Raw genomic sequence first — 18,982 nt, 5'->3', positions numbered from 1 at the left:
TTCATAGACTCTAACTTGAGGTTCCTTGAATCAGCCTCACTCCCGATCAACTGCCAGGTTTGAGATAACCAGATAGAATACTAGCATGCAGTAGAAGACTAAGATCAGAATCAAAGCAAACAATGAATTGTTTTTGTTGATTTGTTAGTGCATTATAATTATATATATGATTGGGGTTCATTTTGCATATAACATAGTGTTTCTCATTTCGATCCTCATATAATCCCCTTCCCTTCCCTCCTCCTTCCCCATGATATTTTTCCCCTACTCCATTGATCTTCCTTCTATGTATTTATTATTATAATTGATGCATTTTAGTTATATATAAAATTGGAATGCATTGTAATATATTCGTGGATGCACAAAACATAATTTGGCCAATTTCATTCCCCAGTTTGTCCCCTTTCCCTCCCATCTTTCCTCCCGTTGGTTCCCTGCTTCTACTCTACTGATCTCCCTTCTGTTTTCATGAGATCCCATTTTTATTTTTATTTTCTCTAGCTTCTGTGTATGAGAAAAAAAAAAAACACTTGACATTTTACTTTCTGAGTCTGACTTATTTTACTTAGCAAGATGTACTCCAGTTCCATCCATTTACTAGGAAAAGACATAATTTAATTCTTCATGACTGAGTATAACTCCATTGTGTATATATACCACCTTTCTTTGTCTATTGATGAGCATGTAGCCTGGTTCCATAACTTGGCTCTTGTGGATTGTGCTGCTATAAACATTGATGTGCCCTTTATCACTATACTATGCTAATTTTAGTTATTTTGAGTACATACCAAGGAGTGGGATAGCTGAGTCATATAGTGGTTCCATTTCTAGTATTTTGAGGGATCTCCAGGCTGCTTTCCAAAGTGGTTGTACTAAGTTGCTTAACTTGGAATCCAAATTTAACCAGTCAGTTGTACCACCCTTGCAAATGTCAGGGTACCTACCAGGTTTACTTAACAGCTTCAATAGAAATATTGTTGGGTGGGGTTCCATCCCTAGAGAATCTGAGTTCCCCTGTGACAGATGTGAAGTTCACTATTCCCAGGTGTACAAGGAAGTCAAAGAAGATAATCTCTGTATAAATTAGGATTCACTGTATTCCTTTTTTTTCTGATTTCTAATTGCATAAATAATTTACCACTTTATGTTCTAGCCTCTTGAATTGAAAAAGGGGAAAAGCAAATCAGGAACCCCTACTCCTGAGTAGGTACCTGACTCACACAAAATAATGTCACATAATTATTAAAAATTGTGGTAGTTCACTTGAAGCTTGAGCTGCAGAAAAAACAACAACCAAATATCAAATGTGGAGAGTACACCAAGAACTATCCCAGGAGTTCAGACATAGTGTTGGCCCTCCAAGACTGTACACACTGTGAGGAAATAAAGATAACTGACATCTGGGGAATGTGAAGCCATAAGGTTTCAGAGGTGAAGAGAGACTGATCGTTGGAGAATCAGAAAAAGCTTCAGGATTGTGAAAACAGTAAATTAGGAATCAAAGCAGTGCTTAAAATGTTACTTCATATCTCTTTTTTTGTAGGCTCATAACAGAAACCTGCTCTCCATAGATTTTGATCATATTACCCGTACTGGAAAAATCTATGATGACCATCGAAAATTCACCCTTCGAATTCTTTATGACCAGACTGGGCGACCTATTCTTTGGTCTCCTGTAAGCAGATATAATGAAGTAAACATCACATATTCACCTTCAGGATTGGTTACATTTATTCAAAGAGGGACATGGAATGAAAAAATGGAATATGACCAGAGTGGAAAAATAATTTCAAGAACTTGGGCTGATGGTAAAATTTGGAGCTATACCTATTTAGAAAAGGTAAGTATGTAGGGGATAAAACTAGTTTCAAGACTCCTGAATGAGAATATTGATAGCAGCCCTAATTACCCACCTTGGTGAGGGCCTGTAGAGAAAAATCTGTTTTAGCTGTTCTGTAGAAATAACAACAAAAAATGGTGAGCCTATGAGGATAAGCTATTTTTCAGCTGAAATCTTTCCCTAGTCCCATCCTCTACCAAGTACTGTTTCAAACTGAAGTCGGGATAATGGCTTAGCTTTTTCCTCATTTGAGCATATTTGTTCATGCTCTTGAAAAGGTATCTTTATTATTATGAAAGCTCATACTGAGGGAAAATGGCTAGAAAATTATAAAACTGTGTGTTAATGTATCTCAGCTCTGGTAAAGGGCCACTTACCCAGCAGATAAGGAATTCTAATTTTGTTAGCAAAGTCAATGAAACTTTAGTTCTATACATTTGAGGACTAATTTTCAAAAATAATCAGCCTGAGGGAATGGTGGCAGGGAGGCCTCATTGGTAATAGTCTTTTGTGTAGACTAAGTCCCCAGTAGCATCCATAATGGGAGCTTGTGACTTGTGTCTGGAAAAAGAGAAAAGGATTTTAATCCTACTATAGGAGCCATTTGCAATCATCAGTCCCCTATAACAGCAAAATGGTTTCTGGTCAGATCAGTACCGGAGGACAATGAGAACAATGGACTTCTCTCTGCCGTTTTTCATTTCCCATCTCCTAGGCCAGTGCTTCTTCTTTCTCAGATTCACCCACTCAACTGAATTAGTTAGTCCTGAATTATTTTCTGGGAAAATTTTAAAATATCTTCCCTTGAGGATTCAAGGGAAATCAGTGCATGGAACTTATAGAAGTTCATAGATATAAGCTCATATCTCACATAGCAAAATGTCACTGTTTGTGCACAATGATGCCAGGCTTTTCTGATACACCCATCAAAGTAATAATAATAACAATAATGTCAGTTGCTCTGTATCATAAAACTCCTTACTACTTCCCAGAGTGTGTTACTGAGGAATTTATCAAGCTGGAAATGCCCAGGAGATAATCTAAGCAGAGTTCACTTGGGAGCCAGAATAAAAGAAGGGAGTCCTTTGCTCTATCAACCCTGTGTCCTTTTCTTCTGATGAAATTTATAATCCATCATCTGCACTGGGAAAATTTGAATCTTATAAAGCAAGACTTTCATTTTTTAAAAAAATTTCTATAACAATAATTACTGGCAAATCACCTAGACTTAGTTCTACAAAGTGTCAAACTTGTTAAAACAGTAATTGAACCCAAATATTTGGTGGTATGTACACATAGGCAAAATACTTCTTAAGACATGTATTGATGAACCTTCATTTAAAAAAAAAAGATGCCTCTGACCATTAACATAATATTGGCATGACCTAGTCTTCCAGGAATGATCTTTACACAGGTCCTCCATGTGACTAGTGAAAAAGCCAACACTCCTTAGGAGCATATGCAGGTTTGAACTCTTAACCCAAACCTCAATAGCACCAAAGTGTTACCAACAGAGCTAATTGCCTACAGACAGTCACATCTCAGCTCTCCTAAGACTTTCCCTTTAGGCTGTCTTTACAATGACAAAAGAGCCTATTGAAAATTGAAGCTTCTGCTCTGCATGCAGTCTTCTCAAACACCAATGAAGGGATCTTACTATTTCTCTTTTCTAAATTAGCTGATTATTTCATCAAATTTGCTTGAGCAAAGAATCTTTTGAAGCAAACTTCACATGAGTTCTCTTTGCTCTAGAAACTTAGTGAGCAATAATTATTTTTTAAAAACACCAAACAAAAAGCTTTGTGAAATTGTCAGTGTTTCCAGTGGATAGAAATAAGACCTTATTGACCTAGAATAATGTATCAAGAAAAACCCTAGTGACTTCCAAAAACTAATTTACTGACCAGTGAGATAAGCCAAATCATTTGGCCTTTTATTTGACTTTTGTCCCTTTCTTTATTTCCTGTTTAACTTGTTCTCTAATTAAAAGGGCAGCCCCTTATTTAAGCAATCCTATTATGCAAAACTTACAATCTATAAAACACATAATTATGGAATATTTCCTTACTTTCCAAAAGTAATTCATCATAAAACTAGTTTTATCAATACTGCTATTACTAGTGATAATAACTAATTCACTGGATTGATATGGTGATTAAATGAAATAACATAAAGTACCAAACTAGAGAATTTAAATGTTAGTAAGCATTCATTGTCACTTGGGGGTAGGGGAGAAAGGGAGAGAGGTAGAAAAGAAAGAAGGAAAGAAATTAAAGCATCTTTTAAAGTGTGATTCAAGGAGAAAAGGAAAGGACATTGAATTTACTAAAATTCAGTTTACATGTAATTTTTTCAGTGATTTGATGAGGCTTTGAGACTCCTTGTATTCTTTCTGGTTCTTTGTTTAACATGGCCTTTGCTGACACATCCTTTCATCAAGACAGGGTTAGAGAAGGGACAAAGAGGCTTATCTTTGTGGTATATTTTAAAATAAGAATCCCAAAACTTTAAAATGTAATTCTCTTTTTCACCCCAAAATATTTCTGGCATCACCTCTGCAAATTTGCTTTCCATAATTTTGCCATTATATATTTAAAAAGAAGCAGCAGACTGTTAACCTTAACATGCAGAAAATTTTGTAAAACTAGTTTGACTTCCTCCAGAGTAAGTCAAAGTTATACATATCGTTTTTGTGCACAATGGTTTGTAGCTATTAGGAGAAAAATAATTATTTGGGTAATGGCTGCAGTTGCTTAAATGATCTCTCCTCTATTAAAAAATCAATTATTGTTTCTTAAATTTTCTCTATGTAGTCATTAATTCTCTGTCTTGATTTATGACACTTCTCTGAGTTAATTATATTTTGGAAGACTTGTGGAGCTAAAATTTTGTATTACTGTAAATGTAAATCTTTCAGTTTCCCAAAATCATTCTTATGAGCTTCATTTTTTAAATGTATTTAAATAAATTTTATAATCATTTAATAAGGTGCTTTAGTCTTACACATTTATACAGAATTGCCTCTTTGGAACTGACGTTTTCAAAGGCTGCCTGCCTATAGGGACAAAACGCAGTCTTTGGCTTGAGCTTCCAGATGGCCCCACACTGCCATCTGGTGGTCATTCAAGTGCTTTAACTTTTCAAATTTCTGCTCTCATTTCTAGTTTTGTTCAAATAAGTATACGACCCTGATTGTTCTTTATTTTTTTTTTCTTTACAAGGATCTCTTTTTAGGATATAACAATCAATTAAAGGAATAAAAGCCTCCCACTCTATTATTTGAACTAATAAAAAATGGCCTTTTATCCTGCAACAGCACTGTGGACATTGGATAGATTCATAAGCATTGTTTTTGAACAAACTGATAATAATGTCCAAAGTGAAAAAGCAGCCAAATAAGAACTAAATGGTATTCTGGTAACACGACAGTTACATTCACGAGATTGCTAATCACGTCATCCACATTCTTGCCATTGGCAGGAAGCTTTAAAATAGACTAGAGAGCTTTTGAGACAGTTCAACATCAGCACCACCTAGGAACAGGGTTCAGGCAGTGTTTTACTGCATGCTGGAGAGTGAGAACAGAGGAGAGAATACAATAATGATGTGCTATAAATTTTTGGCAAGGTTGGTACAGCTACTGGAAAAGGCATGGCCCAAGCAGGCTGATACTAGATAATATGAAGAGGCCATATGGTGGTTGTCCCTGGCCAGCATCACAGGTGACAGACGTCATTTGTCCAAGGCAAATTGACAGAAGAGAGTGCAGAGGAGCTTGGAATTATGACTTTCAGCATAAAAATAATCTAAAGGCATTTTCCACCAATTCCTGTATAAGGCCCCTCTGCCCCCATCCCCTGCCACATGCCGCTCCATTCATAGGGGAAAAAAAATCCCTGCTGGTTTTACTAAGTTCCACCTTGATCAAGGGAAGCAGTTCTGCCTTCCTGTCCTCAAGGCCCATACAGGATTTCCAGGTCTCCTACCTTTTGTTCAGGAGGTTTTTCAGAGGTCACAATGGTGGAAATACAGGCTGTGGAGAGCTACAGGTTGTCAACAGATAACAAGCTGACAAGATTTCTGCCCTTACCCCTGGATCCCCAGGCATAGTATTGGTGGGAAAGAAAGACTGAATGAACAAGCAAATCACCACTGACTTTTGCTTCATGGTACTGACATGCAACTCAAAATCAATAATTCTCAAAGGATAGGAAGGATATGTAGTTTCAAAAAGCACATTCAGTATTAGAATATAATTTCATATTTAGAAGATGCAAATGTACATTATATGTTTATATACTTCACCTTTATAAATATTTATGTAATTTATATCTAGAAAATGAAAACTACTTATTTTCATAACACAAAGTTCAGAAAATAAATCTCGACTAAATTCTTTTGCTTGATAAGGTGGTCCTCAAGAGGGGAGGGTAAAGCTCCCTTAAGGAGCTATAACAGAAATATTTATTAAAAGATGAGATTTCAATGCTAGTGAATTAAAGTCCTCCCTAAAACAGTGCTTTTTCATGTCTATATTTTAAATTAAAATGAGATCAACCAATATTTATGAAACACCTATTACATGCAAGGCACTATACCTCAACAAATGCTTGTTCCTGAAATACAAATCAGTTTGGGGAAGAGGGATTGCATAACCAGAGAATTCTTTACTTTTAATACAAAATACTCAATCATGACTAGTTGAAACATGAATTGTAAAACAAAAGTAATATTCAGTGTGTAACTTTTCAGGAAAACATCTACTACATGAAATCAATACTTTTTGGTGACTATAAGTTAATATTTGACATCCCCTAACCTCTATTTACCTCCCTCCAATTCATCTCCACGTTGAAGCAACAATGACCTTTCTAAAATACCAACTTGGCTATTTCTTCCAGCTCTGCAAGCACTCATCCTTCAGCTTGCTTGAAACCTCTCAATGGTTCCTGGTTGCTGATATGCTTAAGTCCAAACCTCTTTGCATGGCTTAAAAAGCCCAATGTGATGTAGACCCATCTGTACTCACCTCTTGCCATTCATCACCTCGACCCCCACACACCCATGCTTTGACCACACAAAATTACTCTCTGTGTTCTCTTCTATATTTAGACCTTCACAATATTGTATCCTTTAACTGGAGTAATCTCTCCTTACTTCCCAAACCCCTCTCTGCCTTTACCTGGCCAACCTCTAGTCATCCTTTAAGTCCTCATTTAAATGTTCCTTTTTCCAGGAAGCTTTCTCTGGCCCCTTAAGTCTGGGCTAACTGTTGCTCCTCTACCTCCCATAAGTACTCAATACTTTCCTTGTCATAACATGTTTCACACTCTATTTTGCTTGGTTACTTGTCTTTAGCCTCCATTAAACTGTAAGTTACCTGAGGGTGGGAACCATTATTGTGCTCTACTGCATCTGCTAGAGTCTACCATCTACAGTGCCTGGCACATAGCAGATGCTTAATAAATTTGTGTTGAATGGATGAATGTATATTTTCTTTAATCTCCTCAACTTTAATGGTACATATTATGCTATTTTGCTTTTGTCTCTTTTCAGTCTGTCATGCTTCTCTTACATAGCCAGCGGCGTTACATCTTTGAGTATGACCAATCAGATTGTCTGCTGTCAGTCACCATGCCTAGTATGGTGCGCCACAGCTTACAAACCATGCTTTCAGTGGGGTACTACCGGAACATCTACACCCCACCAGACAGCAGCACTTCTTTCATCCAAGACTATAGTCGAGATGGCAGATTACTACAGACTCTACATCTGGGGACAGGGCGCAGAGTTTTATACAAGTACACCAAGCAAGCAAGGCTATCTGAGATTCTCTATGATACGACTCAGGTTACATTAACATATGAAGAGTCTTCTGGAGTGATCAAGACAATACACCTGATGCACGATGGATTCATCTGCACAATCAGATATAGGCAAACAGGTTTGTTATGAAAGGGCGGTGATGTGTATGTCAGTATTTTATACAATTACAGCTGACCACATTTGGAAATAGAAGTGTTAACCTATGCACATTCAATTCAACAAATTTGCTTTACTTTTCAAATTATCTTTCATTCAAAATTAAAATATGTTATAGTTTGCCTTAAAGCAGATTCCTTACAAACATGTAGTACATTTCTCTTTCTTTCTCTCAGCTCTCAAGAAAGTTGAGATCTAAGTGTTTAGTCTAACCGTATACCTATTCCTTCTCACCACCAAATCTTCCCAAAGGTGCAGCTGCAAGATATGAATCTCTGTGAAACTAGCTCAAGCCCTGTGTAACCTCTGTAAGCTTCAGTTGATGGCAGAAGTCACAACTTTCTAATGTATTTCATCCTTTGGGTTTATAACATGCCCAAATCCACTTACTTTGATGTGGACATTGGGAAACCTCACCCTCTGATTTTGTAGCAAAAGTTAAATGAAATGTAAGCATTCATCGCAGAGATTATAGCAAGAATGCATAGTCATGACACCAGTTTCACCACCCAGTCTCCTGGATGTAGTTACTTCTGTAGTTTTTATAATTAAATTATTCTATAACTATGCTATACAGTATTTTTCCCATATATGGATATCACCACATAAGAATATATATGATATGATATGCTCAGGCCTCAGACATCAGAGGTCAGTCTATACTATTTCATTTTGAATATACAATTGTCAGTACTGAGTAATACTAGACCTTCCTGATTGTTCTACATTTATCACCAGCTTTTTTCTCATTATTTTTATTCCTATAGGGCCTCTTATTGGGCGCCAGATTTTCAGATTCAGTGAAGAAGGTCTTGTGAATGCACGATTTGACTACAGCTACAACAACTTCCGTGTCACCAGCATGCAAGCTGTGATCAATGAAACCCCTTTGCCCATAGATCTGTACCGATATGTTGATGTCTCTGGTAGAACAGAGCAGTTTGGAAAATTCAGTGTAATTAATTATGACTTAAATCAGGTCATAACTACTACAGTGATGAAGCATACCAAGATCTTCAGTGCCAATGGACAAGTCATTGAGGTCCAATATGAAATCCTAAAGGCTATTGCCTACTGGATGACTATTCAATATGATAATATGGGCCGCATGGTAATATGTGATATAAGAGTGGGAGTAGATGCCAATATAACTAGGTACTTCTATGAATACGATGCTGATGGACAGCTTCAAACTGTTTCTGTAAATGACAAAACCCAGTGGCGTTATAGTTATGATCTGAATGGAAACATCAACCTTCTGAGCCATGGGAATAGTGCTCGTCTCACTCCTCTCCGATATGACCTCCGAGACCGCATCACCAGATTAGGAGAAATTCAGTATAAAATGGATGAGGATGGCTTTCTCAGGCAGAGGGGAAATGACATATTTGAATATAATTCTAATGGTCTGCTGCAGAAAGCCTACAACAAGGTTTCTGCCTGGACTGTGCAGTATTACTATGATGGGCTTGGGCGACGTGTTGCCAGTAAGTCCAGCCTAGGGCAGCACCTCCAATTCTTTTACGCAGACCTTGCCAACCCCATAAGAGTTACTCATCTGTATAACCACACCAGCTCGGAAATTACATCTCTGTATTATGATCTCCAAGGTCACCTTATTGCCATGGAGTTAAGCAGTGGTGAAGAATATTATGTAGCCTGTGATAATACAGGTACCCCACTAGCTGTGTTCAGCAGTCGAGGTCAGGTCATAAAAGAGATATTGTACACGCCTTACGGTGATATCTATCATGACACTTACCCTGACTTTCAGGTCATCATAGGTTTTCATGGAGGACTCTATGATTTCCTTACCAAATTAGTGCACCTGGGGCAAAGGGATTATGATGTTGTCGCTGGTAGATGGACCACGCCTAATCATCACATATGGAAACAGTTGAACCTCCTTCCTAAGCCATTCAACCTCTACTCCTTTGAAAATAACTACCCAGTTGGCAAAATTCAAGATGTTGCAAAGTATACCACAGGTATTTAAATGGTGTAAAACTTTAAGCTAAACTCGAGAAAACTCAGTGCTCTTTATCACGTAATCTCAATGCCTTTGTAATGTTTCCTCTTCCTGCCAATTAGCCCACAGGTATTGTGCATTCACTCTCTTCCTTAGTTTCCTAGAGTGAACAAAATGTGCAAGATAACTTCAGACTGATGCTTTTGCTTCCCAGTATATTTTTTCCCTTTAAACTGTTTCTGTTTCTATGTTTCCCTCTTAAAAGTTTATGCAAATAATTTCTTAAGAGAAAAATTCAAGATTATGTTGCATGAAATATACCTAATATCACAGTCCATATGGTCTTAGGCCACTACCACATTGAGAGTTTCAATGCACTAAACAGCCTATCTCTGGGATTCTGCACAAGTCAAAAGGTTTCCTTGTAGAGAAATTATCTGTTTTAAAGTGAGTCATACCAAGGGGGAGTTTTATCCCTATCTTCCCATTTTCTAAATACATTGAAGACAGGAAGGGCATGACTCGAGTTTTCAACAAAGGTTTTAAAGTAGGAGCTTTTTGAATGTTGTTTTCTTTCAAATGTTGTATCTTACAGATATTGGAAGTTGGTTGGAGCTATTTGGTTTCCAGTTACACAATGTACTACCTGGATTTCCCAAACCAGAATTAGAAAATCTGGAATTAACCTATGAGCTTCTACAGCTTCAGACAAAAACTCAAGAGTGGGATCCTGGAAAGGTTAGTAAAAGTGTTACCATCTCTGTTTAGCTGGGAAAAAAGAGAGAAGCATACCTACCACCAGGAAATATATTTACATATATTTGCTTATTTATTTTTGAGTCTTTTTGAATAATCACTAAAATTTGTATGATTTAGGAGGAGGCTTCCATGGGGAAAAGACCAGGGAATTGGAGCTTTTGAAATATGAAAAACTAAAAGGTTACTTGATGTCTGCTGCAATAGATAAACAAGAAGAAGGAATTAAACTTTTAAAATTCTGAAATGGGATGCCAGGGGAATTATGAATTTTGTACAGAGAAAAGTGTTCACTAAGAGACATGAAAACATCAGACTTGACTGTGAAATAATTTAAAGGATAGTGCCTTAAGAGCATAAGAATAACAGAATAATATTATTCTGATAAATAAAAAGTATATAAACACAATAAACAAAAATAATAAATATTATAGGGATAAAGACTGAAAAAAAATAGGAATACTAAAAACATTCAAGATTCAGCAGGGTATTTCTTTGGGAATATGAGGTACAAATAAAACCAAGAAGAAACTAGGAATGCCTGTGTATGCAAAAAAAAAAAAATCTTTAACAAAATAAAACTGAAATTTAGGTAGAAAGACTTGAAATTTAAGTCAAAAAATTATAAAGGAAAGGAAAGCTTAAGGTGGTACTAAAGGCTTATCCCTTTTTGTAAATACATAAAGTATGTGAATACTTTTTGTAATTAAAAGCCCTTCTTTTTTTCCTCCCAGTACTGAGGATTGAACCCAGGGCCTTGTGCATGCTAGGCAAGCACTATGCCACTGAGCTAAATCCCAAACTGTTCAAAAATCCTTCTTAACAAATTTTAGCAAAATGTTGAAAATTGCTGATGCTTCCTAATTGATACTGGCAGGTTCATTAGTCTTTTCTCTTTATTTCTTGGCATTTTTTAAAGTGCCCAAATGAAAAGGTTTTTTGAAAGTACACATAAAAAGAGCTGTGAATGTCTTGCTGTTTTGCCATAGTTGTTTATAAGGTCATAAGCTGTTGAAAGCAGGAACTAAGCTTTATGCATTTCTTTATACCTCCCAGTGTCTAATGTATTATTCCGCATGCAGTAATAACAGCTAGTCGGTATCAATTAAATTGGTGAAAGTAAAATATTTGCATTTGGGGGGAGCTGGACCCACTTAAAAAGTGCATTCTAGCTCTGAAATTCTATGATACCAAGTTTGAACATATTTTCTTAACACTCTTAAACTCGACCAAGATATAAGAATGCTAGGTAGTCCATCTTTTCCTTTCCCAGACTCTGTTAAAGAGATTCCAGACTTGGCTTGTTTGTCATACCAACAAATTAGAGAAGGAAGTGAGCTTGCAGCCTTTCCTTTTGTCAATCACCAAGCATAAGGCAGGCATCTAACCCTGGCTGCATTTGCACTGTCTTTTTCTTTCTCAGACGATCCTGGGCATTCAGTGTGAGCTCCAGAAACAGCTCAGGAATTTCATTTCCTTGGATCAACTTCCTATGACTCCCCGGTACAATGAGGGACGGTGCCTTGAAGGAGGGAAGCAACCCAGGTTTGCTGCTGTCCCTTCTGTCTTTGGAAAAGGTATAAAATTTGCCATCAAAGATGGCATAGTAACAGCTGATATTATAGGAGTAGCCAATGAAGATAGCAGGCGGCTTGCTGCCATTCTAAATAATGCTCATTATCTGGAAAACCTACATTTTACCATAGAGGGGAGGGACACTCACTACTTCATTAAGCTTGGGTCTCTGGAGGAAGACCTGGTGCTCATTGGTAACACTGGGGGGAGGAGGATTCTGGAGAATGGTGTCAATGTCACTGTGTCTCAGATGACTTCAGTGTTGAATGGGAGGACTAGACGGTTTGCAGATATTCAGCTCCAGCATGGGGCCCTGTGCTTCAACATCCGGTATGGGACAACTGTCGAAGAGGAAAAGAATCACGTGTTGGAGATTGCCAGACAGCGCGCTGTGGCTCAGGCCTGGACTAAGGAACAGAGAAGGCTACAGGAAGGGGAAGAGGGAATTCGGGCATGGACAGAGGGGGAAAAGCAGCAGCTTTTGAGCACTGGGAGGGTACAAGGTTATGATGGGTATTTTGTTTTGTCTGTTGAGCAGTATTTAGAACTTTCTGACAGTGCCAACAATATTCACTTTATGAGACAGAGCGAAATAGGCAGGAGGTAACAAACAAAACCTCTGCCTTTGCGTCACCAAAGACTGCCTGTTTTTAAAACATAAAATGGTTTATTGTATTGGTTTTCTAGATCAGAACTCTGTATATGTAAATATGGAGGAAAAACATATCCAACTGCCTTTCAATGTGACGGAAGATGGTATTTTAATATTGTTTGTTTAAACTCTTTAAGAAATGACAGAGATTTTTAGTTCTTGTGTGGCAGTATTCAAAATAACACGAGCAGAACTCAAACAGCTAAAAAACGTTTTCAGAAAGTACCACTTAAAATTTGTTAAGCCATGCATATGTTCAACTATACAGAAAGAACCCAAGGTTATCTCGATTGTGACACCAAGCTTCATATTTAACTGTTGGCAGAACTTGCGGGCTATTTGAAAAAGTGGTGCAATAGTATCTGAATCTTGCATCTCAAAGACTGCCTGCCCTTTCACATTTCCCAGATCTGTTATAAGGAACTTAAAAAGAAGTGTAAAATGTCCTCAGCCACCATCTCCTAGAATCAGGACCCATTTCCCTCCCTCCCTGATTATTCCTCCTTGCTTGTTCAAGTAAATGCCATGTTGTTGTGCTGTGTTTTGGCGTGTGGTGGCTGCATCTGTCTACCATGCCTCCCTGTGGGTGGGGTAAACAGACTGAATAGCCACTATTGCTTGTGTGAACATGATACCAAAGCAGCTGGCCAATGTGACTTCTCTCACATAACCTGTTTTGACTCCATTTTCTACCAAATTGTCCAGCTGTATTGGTGTCATGTGAACATAGCTTTTATTAACCTGGGTAGGAATCTCATTTATATATAGGGTGTGTTTTGGTCATAGTTTCACATTAGTGACTCAGTATTTATACACTAATCCAATGGTTTTGTGTACATGAAAGGTAATTTACTAAAAAGTATGATTCTGATACAAAAATAACGAGGCTTTAGCAGGCATATGTGCCTGGGATGCCCATAAATACATTAACAATACATTAACTACTAGTGCAGAGATTCAAAAGAGCCAAAACCTTAAAAAATAGACCTAGTACTAAAGTCAAAGGGAAGTACCAAAGGGAGGACAAAAGAAACATCACAGTAGTTCATGCCACATTGTTTCATCTCACTTAGATTTATCTTTCAAATGTACAATTCTGTATTGAACCTCTCCCAGACATATTCAGAAAATTGAATTAAGTGAACTTTTTCCAACCTAAAACATTTTTAACTAATTATAGAGAGGCAGACTAGTTTTTACTAATAAAATTTACATGGTTATTTTAGTTCTCTGTCTTTACCTATTTATTTTGATTTAATCTTCTCTTCTGCCTAAGAAAATAACTATTTTCTAGGATGGGGTTTTTGTTCCATGATCATTAAAATTTGGAGAAAGGTCAGGATTAGTGTTAATAGCAGCTGCAGTTTCTCAATCTCTATGAACCCTGCAGTAAAAGAAGCCTCTTGGTGAGCTGGGAGATTTGTGCCCAGTGACAAAAAGACAGTTTGTAAAATGCTGTGTGATTGTAAGTTACCACAAATGAAAATACATGACAGCGCAGTGTGGCCTATACAAAATTTCCTGAGCCAGCTTCTGCACTTTTATCACCAAGCCTGAACATTTGTTATGTCTGAAGGAGAATTTATGATGGAATGTTTGTTTGGATTCTTTCCAGCTACTATCTAAATGCAGTTTGGGGTCATTGCCTTGCTTTGCTTTTCTTTAAAAATATGCAAAGTCAGAATCTCAGCTCATGTTAAGGTTTTTAAAGAGTCTGCCTCTTATTGCACAAAGAAGATCAAAAAGGAGAGGAAAGACCCCAGCAGACAATAGGGGAGGGTATATTCAAATATTTCATTTTCAAAGCCTTCAAGTTGAAATTACCACATTCTTACACATGTATTGAGACAGAGAGAGACAGAAAATTCATGATGAACTCATCTCTTTGCAATTGGAAGCACACCAACTCAAGATATTGTTAATCCAGACTAAAATCATATTATTGGGTTTTTCCTGAATCAGGCTTGTATTATTGGTGCAATATTTTTTCAGGATAGAATTCTAAAATGACTCACACACTTGTAGAAAATTTGAATACCTCCACACCAACCTAAAAATAAACCTTAAGTTCCTAGAACCTCTGATGTTATTTTAAATCAATGGAAAAATAATTTGTGAACTGTATATAAAGAGTGCATTCTTAAATGTGATGATGTATTTTATCACTAATCCAAGATGTCAATATTAGAGTCTATTTTGCTTATATTTTAAGTGATGATTATACGTTTTTGCAATTCACTGATGATGTATCATTTTCAAACTCCTTTAAATATTCATTAGAAACAAATATTTGAAGATTTTACTTAATAGTAATTACCTTGAACTGTGCATTTCTAGTTTGTAATACATATTTAGTTAGTTTGTGCCTTTAGTTTCTTAATGTTGTATTTGTATTATATTCAGGAAATGCACTTTTTATCACTTACTGCTGTGGTTTTAATACTGCCTTGAACTATTATTGTTCTCTTTACAACTCCTAAAATTTTGGGGAGAAAAGAAGAAAAAAACCAAAAGGTTAGCACTAATGAGTAGTAAATCTAAGAGAAACATTTTGGCATTTCTCAATAAGAACATGGAGATATTGAGTACACTGCTTCCTATTCAACTGAATAGAAAAAATGCCTTCATTGACTTGTACTTCTGAAGTTTAAATTAATGAAAGAATAACTCAGTTGCATTTCCTGATAAAAGTTAAAGCACTGTTAAGAGAAATATATGAATTTCTCACACCCAGAAGACAGGTGGCTGACACTGCATGGCCACATATCATTCACGTAAGTTAAAGTGAGAGTACAGTAGTTGGACTCTCCTGTGAAGAACATTCTGGGCTGGAGGCAGGGAATACTCTATGCTTGTTTCTTTTTCTAAATTAGGGCCATTTTATTTGTGTTTTTTGTTTTGTTTTGACTCTTGCACTAAAGTCTAGAGATCCAAATGAGCTGAAAAGTTCAGTTTAAGAGATCTTTAAGTATGTTTATTTTTGTTATCATTCTAATCATTATTGATTAGAAGCATGACTCCCAAAGGAAAGGGAAATAAAGCTCATTTCATACTAACTTTCAACAAAACACATACCATAGAAATAAGTATGTTTTATTTTTAACCCAACAAAATAATGTATAAAATAAACACATCATGTATTGTCAATTTATCTAAAAGATCTATAATATATAGAGTACACACATATAATATAATATATATATACAACATACCCAAATGTATGAAAACTTGACAATGTATAATTTGGAATTCATGTACTACCTCCATAGAGAGGTATAAAATTAAGACTTCTTATTAATCACTGTTGACACAATTTCTGACATTCCATCATGTTTTTCTTCTTTCTCTCTTTCTTCCTTTCTTTCTTCAAGCTATATTTTTAACCATACCAGGCCCCATTGTAATATCACCTGAGAGAGTCAGGGCAAAGTTGTTGCATTTATAAAGATATGTTCATGCTAAAGGCAATTTAATAAAGTTCGGGGGTAATGGAAGCAAAAGTACAGTAGTCAAATATTAAAAGAAAATTTCAGAGAGATTGAAACATATTCTAGGTTTTGGGAAAACATAAGGCTACAGATTGGATGCAACATTCTTGCTTTCTTGGAGGAAGTCACATACACATAGCTGACCTGACTAGTGCTTCAGTTCCCAGACTGCTCTTCCACAGCCTTCTGTATGGTTATTTATTCTGCAAAGAAAACAAAAACAAAACAAACAAAAAAAAAAAGCAAAACACGAAAAAGCAAAACAAAACAAAAAAAAAAAACAGAAAACAAGAACAAAAAAAAATCAACACAAAATAGTGACTATTATTTCAGTGTGTCCTTCATGTGAAAGCTATTGAGGACCAAATATATAACTATGTGTAAGAAGAAATTACTTCCTAAACAGTAACTGAAAATACTTAGTTAAACTTGCTGTGGATGTTGTCTTGGCAGTTGTCACCTTACATTATTTGTCAAAGGAAGTGTGTTTGGCAGTTAAAAATCTTTCCTTAGATTTAGTGGTGGACTTTAACCTCTTAAATACATGTTAGTATATCAGATTGTGTCCTTGAAAAATATTTTACTTGTATGAATCATGACAATGTCTAAATCTTTACTATTCTTCTGGCAAAAGCATCAGTAAGAGAGAAGGTGAAAAAGAGAAATATAGCCTTTACGTCAGAAAAATATTCTTTTTAGCTGCTTACTTTCTCATGAAAAGTAAAGATGTTTACAGTGTATGCCAAGATTTTCAGTTTCTATATAACAACAGTTAGAGGTTCTAATCATACTGAAAATTGTGTTATAATGGCCTGAGCCATGTTGCTAGGAAACAATAGGTTCCAATTTTGTATTCCTGCTCTCACTCCTGTGCTGAAAAGTGACTGGATACTGTACGGTTCATGTTCTCTGGCTGCAGTTAAATGGTCTTTTTGCATTTTGCTCTGGCTTTCAGGCCAGAAGCATGCATTTTTCTACAAGAGCATCACAACAACATGCTGTAAATATTTAAAGTTAAACATTATGTGTCGATATTTGAAAGAAAAGTACTTTGAATATTTCATTTTTAAAAAATAAAATTGCAAACGAACACCGTGTCCCAGTTTATTCATGCGCCAAACTGCATTCTCAAGTCAGTCTGGTCACCTGAGATAGGAAAAGTAACTCCCTGATGGGGAATAATAAAAACCACATCATCTCGAAAATGTAGGTGCAGAAATCAAAAAGGCACTAATCCTAGCCAGGTGTGTCTTCATTTTTATTATTCATACAAATAGGATCTCTGACACAAATGACCACTTAATAAACAAAGAAGAGTAGCTGCTGTGAATTTAAATGCCTCTAGGCTACGACTTTTTCAAAGGTTTTACTTTATCCCTTTGATGCTTTTCTCAGTGATAGAAAGAAAATTAAAAATAGTAGAAAAAGCTGGGGAAGGATAGTTAGAAGACCAGGATGCCCAAATGCATTTGACAAAAAACAGAAGTTTGACATAAAGGGGGTTTCACTCATAATAGACTAAAAACCACAACAGCTCTTCCAAGGCACTAGGCCATAAACAATTATAATTGCCATTTGTTGCTTGTTTTTCACAAGAAGATATTTCCAAGTGACACTGGGGAAACTGGCCAAAAGAAAAAATTCAACTTGACACTACAGGGGCAAAGAGAATCCAACTATCCCTTGCTGAAATGTACACCACTTCAAAATGCCCTGTTTATATATATATATGTAATACACGTGTATAAACATACTTATGTATATATACATGTATGTATACATGTATATGTGTATGTATGTATGTATGTATAAGTGTATATATCTATGTATATGTACCGGTTCATGTTAGCATGGAACACACACATATACACAGAGTGAAAAGATTCACAGCCTATCAACAAAAAGGGGGTTGACATTAGCATCACCTGGGGATTTTCTTCAACATATACAACATACCAAACTCTTGAGTATTTAAAAAAAGAAGAAGAAGAAGAAGACAGGCATAGTGGCACATGCCTTTAATCTCAGCGGCTTGGCAAGATGAGTCAGGAGGATTTCAAGTTCAAAGCCAGTCTCTGCAACTTAGTGAAGCCCTGTCTCAAAATTTAAAAGAGAAGGGCTAGAAATGTGGTGCAGTGTTTAAGCATCCCTGGGTTCAATCTTTGGTACCAAAAATATAACAATAAATAATAAAAAGGCAGGAACTTCTACATTGGCAGAATTATTAAAGGAAATATGGGCTTTCTCCTTTTTTTTTCTTCCCTGTTCACCTTACTTTTAGAGATCTTTGAATATCAATGTAATCAAACATTTTGCAATGTTACTACCTTGAAGTTATATAATTCTAGTACCTCAATAATTTTATGAGGTAAGTAGGATTTAATTATTCCCACAGCAAATGCAGTAACAGTCACAAACTCTTACCTAAGTTCACATAGGTTTTCCATAACTGAAGTGAAAGAAAAATTCAGGTCTTATGTATTACTGCTTTCGCTCTCTGTCCAATACTGAGTGTGGCATCACCTTCTGTCATCTTGTGAGAACAATTTCTTTTTTGTGCATAGTGGGGCATGTAGTCAAGATACATATGTGTATGGATGGATGTGTGTGTATGTTAATATGCTCTATCCAGTTTGTCACGTTTGTTTTATATTCATACATTAAGAATATCTTCATTTAAGAAACAAAAAAAAACCCTGCTGAGTATGAAGGGACATGCC

General features: G+C 36.3%; 1 protein-coding gene across 3 annotated transcripts in view; it reads left to right on the top strand.

The window, feature by feature from the left end:
• The window catches only part of Tenm1 (teneurin transmembrane protein 1), a 556,402-nt gene extending 543,673 nt beyond the window's left edge, over positions 1-12,729 (top strand). For all 3 annotated transcript variants that reach the window (XM_027931186.3, XM_027931196.3, XM_027931177.3), the window contains 5 exons: positions 1,544-1,840; positions 7,397-7,784; positions 8,590-9,810; positions 10,387-10,529; positions 11,971-12,729. In XM_027931186.3, coding sequence (XP_027786987.1) covers positions 1,544-1,840; positions 7,397-7,784; positions 8,590-9,810; positions 10,387-10,529; positions 11,971-12,729 — 2,808 coding nt within the window. The remainder of the gene's footprint in view (positions 1-1,543; positions 1,841-7,396; positions 7,785-8,589; positions 9,811-10,386; positions 10,530-11,970) is intronic.
• Positions 12,730-18,982: the final 6,253 nt, after the last annotated feature.

The sequence above is a fragment of the Marmota flaviventris genome, chromosome X, assembly GCF_047511675.1.
Source record: "Marmota flaviventris isolate mMarFla1 chromosome X, mMarFla1.hap1, whole genome shotgun sequence".
Lineage (NCBI taxonomy): Eukaryota > Metazoa > Chordata > Mammalia > Rodentia > Sciuridae > Marmota > Marmota flaviventris.
This window is presented reverse-complemented; position numbering and strand designations above follow the sequence as displayed.